At 50.9% G+C, this 6,000-nt stretch overlaps 1 protein-coding gene across 1 annotated transcript; it reads left to right on the top strand.

Moving 5' to 3' along the window:
• The first annotated feature begins 4,456 nt into the window (after positions 1-4,456).
• LOC123044316 (early nodulin-like protein 1) lies at positions 4,457-5,763 on the top strand. The gene is made up of 2 exons (XM_044467052.1): positions 4,457-5,027; positions 5,149-5,763. The coding sequence occupies exons 1-2, from the start codon at positions 4,457-4,459 to the stop codon at positions 5,553-5,555; spliced, it is 978 nt and encodes a 325-aa protein (XP_044322987.1). The 3' UTR covers positions 5,556-5,763.
• Positions 5,764-6,000: the final 237 nt, after the last annotated feature.

Genomic DNA, 6,000 nt, shown 5'->3' with positions numbered 1-6,000 from the left:
CGAGGAGGCCACGAGGCAGGAGGGCCCGCCCCCACCCTCATGGGGCCCTCGCAGCTCCACCGATGTACTTCTTCCTCCTATATATACCCATATACCCCGAAAACATCAAGGAGCACCACGAAACCCTATTTCCACCGCCGCAACCTTCTGTACCCGTGAGATCCCTTCTTAGGGCCTTTTCCGACGCTCCGCCGGAGGGGGAATCGATCACGGAGGGCTTCTACATCAACACCATAGCCTCTCCAATGATGTGTGAGTAGTTTACCATAGACCTTCGGGTCCATAATTATTAGTTAGATGGCTTCTTTTCTCTCTTTGGATCTCAATACAAAGTTCTCCTCGATCTTCTTGGAGATCTATTCGATGTAATTCTTTTTGCGGTGTGTTTGTCGAGATCCGATGAATTGTGGGTTTATGATCAAGATTATATATGAACAATATTTGATTCTTCTCTGAAATCTTTTATGTATGATTTTTTATCTTTGCAAGTCTCTTCGAATTATCAGTTTGGTTTGGCCTACTAGATTGATCTTTCTTGCAATGGGAGAAGTGCTTAGCTTTGGGTTCAATCTTGTGGTGTCCTTTCCCAGTGACAGCAGGGGCAGCAAGGTACGTATTGTATTGTTGCCATCGAGGATAAAAAGATGGGGTTTATATCATATTGCTTGAGCTTATCCCTCTACATCATGTCATCTTACCTAATGCATTACTCTGTTCTTATGAACTTAATACTCTAGATGCATGCTGGATAGCGGTCAATGTGTGGAGTAATAGTAGTAGATGCAGAATCGTTTCGGACTACTTGTCACGGACGTGATGCCTATATACATGATCATGCCTAGATATTCTCATAATTATGCACTTTTCTATCAATTGCTCGACAGTAATTTGTTCACCCACCGTAATACTTATGCTATCTTGAGAGAAGCCACTAGTGAAACCTACGGCCCCGGGGTCTATCTTTTATCATATAAGTTTCCAATTTATTTTACTTTGCAAACTTTACTTTCAATCTATATCATAAAAATACCAAAAATATTTATCTTATTATTGATACGTCCATTTTGCATCATGCTTTTATATCGATATTTATTGCATTATGAGTTGTTATTACACATTATGTCACAATACTTATGCCTATTCTCTCTTATTTTACAAGGTTTACATAAAGAGGGAGAATGAGGGCAGCTGGGATTCTGGGCTGGAAAAGGAGCAAATATTAGAGACCTATTCTGCACAACTCCAAAAGTCCTGAAACTTCAGGAAGTCATTTTCAGAATATATATATATATATATATATATATATATATATATATATATATATATATATAATACTGAGCGCAAGAAGTTCCGGAGGGGGGGCACACCCTGCCCACGAGGGTGGGGGCACGCCCTACCCCCTGGGCGCGCCTCCCCTGCCTCGTGGGCCCCCTGGTGGCCCTCCGATGCCCATCTTCTGCTATATGTGGTCTTTCGATGAGGAAAAAATCATAAGCAAGCTTTCGGGACGAGACTCCACCGCCACGAGGCGGAACCTTGGCAGAATCAATCTAGGGCTCCGGCGGAGTTGTTCTGCCGGGGAAACTTCCCTCCGGGAGGGGGAAATCATCGCCATCATCATCACCAACGATCCTCTCATCGGGAGGGGGTCAATCTCCATCAACATCTTCACCAACACCATCTCCTCTCAAACCCTAGTTCATCTCTTGTATCCAATTCTTGTCTCCAAGTTTGGGATTGGTACCTGTGGGTTGCTAGTAGTGTTAATTACTCCTTGTAGTTGATGCTAGTTGGTTTATTTAGTGGAAGATCATATGTTCAGATCTTATATGCATATTAATACCCCTCTGATTATGAACATGAATATGCTTTGTGAGTAGTTACGTTTGTTCCTGGGGACATGGGAGAAGTCTTGCTATTAGTAGTCATGTGAATTTGGTATTCGTTCGATATTTTGATGAGACGTATGTTGTCTCTCCTCTAGTGGCGTTACGTGAACGTTGACTACATGACACTTCACCATTATTTGGGCCTAGAGGAAGGCATTGGGAAGTAATAAGTAGATGATGGGTTGCTAGAGTGACAGAAGCTTAAACCCTAGTTTATGCGTTGCTTCGTAAGGGGCTGATTTGGATCCATATGTTTCATGCTATGGTTAGGTTTACCTTAATACTTTGGTTGTAGTTGTGAATGCTTGCAATAGAGGTTAATCATAAGTGGGATGCTTGTCCAAGTAAGGACAGCACCCAAGCACCGGTCCACCCACATATCAGATTATCAAAGTACCGAACGCGAATCATATGATCGTGATGAAACCTAGCTTGACGATAATTCCCATGTGTCCTCGGGAGCGCTTTTCTCTATATAAGAATTTGTCCAGGCTTGTCCTTTGCTACAAAAGGGATTGGGCCATCTTGCTCCACTTTATTTACTTTTGTTACTTGTTGCTCGTTACCAATTATCTTATCACAAAACTATCTGTTACCTATAATTTCAGTGCTTGCAGAGAATACCTTGCTGAAAACTGCTTATCATTTTCTTCTGCTCCTCGTTGGGTTCGACACTCTTACTTATCGAAAGGACTACGATAGATCTCCTATACTTGTGGGTCATCAATTATCTCTATCAGATCTCACTCTCATAAGTGACCATGAAGGGATTGACAACCCCTTTATCACGTTGGTTGCGATGTTCTTATTTGTTTGTGCAGGTGCGAGGTAACTTGGGTGTAGTCTCCTACTGGATTGATACCTTGGTTCTGAAAAACCGAGGGAAATACTTACGCTACTTTGCTACATCACCCTTTCCTCTTCAAGGGAAAACCAACGCAGTGCTCAAGAGGTAGCAGTATTTCAAAAAATTTACCTACGATCACGCAAGATCTATCTAGGAGATGCATAGCAACAAGCGGGGAGAGTGTGTCCACGTACCCTCGTAGACCGAAAGCGGAAGCGTTTAGTAACACGGTTGATGTAGTCGAACGTCTTCGCGATCCAACTGATGCAAGCACCGAACGTACGGCACCTCCGCGTTCAGTACACGTTCAACTCGATGACGTCCCTCGAACTCTTGATCCAGTTGAGGCCAGGGGAGAGTTCCGTCGGCACGACGGCGTGGCGACGGTGATGATGAAGTTACCGACGCAGGGCTTCACCTAAGCACTACGATGATATGACCGAGGTGTGTAACTATGGAGGGGGGGCACTGCACACGGCTAAGAGAAGACTTGATGTGCCTTTGGGGTGCCCCCCTCCCACGTATATAAAGGAGGGAGGAGAGGTGGTCGTCCCAAGGGGGGCGCCATGGGGGGAGTCCTACTTGGACTCCCGGTCCAAGTAGGATTCGCCCCCCCCCCCTTCCTATTCCCACTAGGAGAAGGAGGGAAGGAGGAGGAGAAGAGAAGGAAAGGGGGGGCCAACCCTAGTCCAATTCGGATTGGGCTTGGGGGGCGCCGCCTATGCTCTCAATGACAACCATGGAGCTCCTGCCCGGCCTCGTTTTCTACCTTTCCTCTCTCCACATGTCGGCTCAACTCCAATCTCCCCTGCTAAACGACGACACGGTTGTTGCGCGCCGGCAGGCCACCGGTGTTGACGACGGCGACCAGCGTGTTGCAACCACAGTCGCTCTTTCACTGCTTCCGACAATGGTTTTTGTTTCCTGGACCCAACGAGGGTGCAGATGGTTGGAACCAACTACAATGTATGTTGGAACCACGGTGGAAGATATTGCATCCGGCGACGAATTTTGGAATTTTGCTGCCACCGGAGCTGCAATCGGCGATCCGATCATCGTCTGTTTCTTGTAACCATACCCCGTAGAAGCTACATTCGCGCAGAGCTGCAACCCTTCACACAGGAGCTGCAACCGGGGACGCAATCGTCGCGAATGCTATAACCGCACACTACAGAAGCTTCATCCATGTTCGCCAAGCCGAAACCAGCGGCGCCATCATCGGCGAATGCTACAAACGTACACTGCAAAAGCCACATCCACGTTCGCCGGAGCTGCAACCGTTTCGGCGATGGTTGTAATGTATGTCGGTGCTGCAACCGACTCGACGCCGGCGAGGCTGCAAGCATGAGCATGCGAGAGTTGCAACCGACGCCCTTGCTACAACCAGCGACGAGCACCCGCGCTAGGGGACGGCGACGAGCGAGACTGCAACCGGTGGCGGGGGTGGATGCATCATCCAGCGCCGATGGGGACTTCGGCCTTCCATGCTACATCCATGGCTGGCGGCGATCTAGTCGTGCGTTGCAGCAGGGGAGGCGAGAGATGCATGCGCAGTTGGGGATTTTGTTTTCCCTGTGCGTTGACCGAGAGGGTCGGCGTGAGATATGGTTCAGTTTGGGCCAGTCGATCGGCGGCTAGTAGTGGCCATTTTTGTTTGAACTTGAATCCTCGGACTTTCAATGGTTTCAGTGGTGCTACATTTTTTTATTGAGAAGATTCAATGGTGTTGCATGGATGGCTCACTCGGCACTTGACGAGCCAGCGGCTGTTCTTGCTGGCGTTTGGGCTCTGGGCTCTGAATGCCCGTGGGTCCCACGACGCGTCCCGGCCCAGGCGTCCATCCGTTGCTTGCTTCCCGTCGACTCTTTCTCGGGGCGAGGGGAGGGCAACGGTACACTCCAAAACAGAAGATCGCTTCGCCAGCTGCTGCCGCCGCCCGCCGCGGCTCTCCCGAACGTTCGAATCCAACGGCTACTTTGACCGCCTACTTAAGCCCCGCCCCTCCGCCTCACCCATCCTCCCCACAACCCCGCACGGCACCTCCCAGCTCCCCTCTCCTCGCCTCCTCAACCCGTCGATCCATCCCGAGCTCGTCCCGTCTCTTCCGATGGCGTCCAGCGCGCTCCTCCTCTGCTCCCTCGTCGCCCTCGCCCTCGCGGCCGGCTCCGACGCCAGGGACCACGTCGTCGGCGGCGGCAAGGACGGCGCGTGGAGGGTGCCGCCCCCGGCGCAGCCCGACGCGCTCAACGACTGGGCCGGGAAGGCCCGCTTCCACGTCGGTGACAACCTCGGTAACAAACCGCTCCGACTTCGTTTTCATATCCTTTCAGTTTGTGTGTAATTATCGCCTTCCTCGATCGATCTGTTCCTTGATTTCTTACGCTTTCTTTGGATCCCCGCGCGCGAGCGCAGTGTTCAAGTTCGACGCGGCGACGGACTCGGTGCTGGAGGTGACGCGGGCGGACTACGACCGGTGCAACACGGCCAGCCCCATCGCCACCTACAAGGCCAGCGGCGCGGTCGTGCCGCTGCCGCCCAAGGGCGCCCGCTTCCGCTACTTCATCAGCGGCGCCCCCGGGAACTGCCAGAAGGGCGAGCGCGTCATCGTCCTCGTCATGTCGGAGAAGCACGGCAGCCGGGTCCCGCCTGCCGCGCCGGCCCCCGCGCACTCCCCCTCCTCCTCCGCGGGGCTCGTGGAGGCGCCCGCCCACGCGCCCGCGCCCGCGCCGGCCACTGGCGCCGCGTGGAGGACGGCGTCCGGCAGCGGCTCCGTGGTCCTCGGCGCTCTCCTCGGAGCGCTGCTCGTCGTTGGGTTCTGAGTTCCTGTCGTTGCTTAGGATCGATCTTAGGGAGGATTATTTGATTAGGCTCAAGTTATTATGGGCATTGTTAAGATTAGTGGACAGATGTGCTTCTTCTGTCTGTAGAAGAAGAGAAGATGATTTCTTTCTGGCGCAAAATCATCGATCATAAATGGCAATATCTTCTATCTGATAAAGCAATCTTTGAGATTTCAAGATTTCTTAACTTGGGCGTGCTGTTTATTTTCGTGATAAATAAGGTGATCGCGAGTATGGATCCAGCAAGTTATTTGGCTGCACCTGTACTGTACAAGTCTGTAACTGATCAATTGATACAAGTAAACGACGCAGACACGCTGGCGCTACCACAGAGCACCAGGAGCAGCAGTGATGGAGAAGAGGGTCGCCGGTGTGGTACAAATTTGAGTACTCCACCATTCCATCCAGTTGGCAATTTTATCAC

The sequence above is a fragment of the Triticum aestivum genome, chromosome 1A (assembly GCF_018294505.1).
Source record: "Triticum aestivum cultivar Chinese Spring chromosome 1A, IWGSC CS RefSeq v2.1, whole genome shotgun sequence".
Taxonomy (NCBI): domain Eukaryota; kingdom Viridiplantae; phylum Streptophyta; class Magnoliopsida; order Poales; family Poaceae; genus Triticum; species Triticum aestivum.
The sequence above is the reverse complement of the archived record's forward strand: the minus strand, read 5'-3'. Positions and strand labels throughout refer to the sequence as shown.

Coding starts and splice junctions, on each gene's coding strand:
- LOC123044316 (XM_044467052.1), top strand. CDS start 4,457: ATGGTGTTGCATGGATGGCTCACTCGGCACTTGACGAGCCAGCGGCTG. Junction 5,028..5,148: donor CCACGTCGGTGACAACCTCG/GTAACAAACCGC, acceptor GCGCGAGCGCAG/TGTTCAAGTTCGACGCGGCG.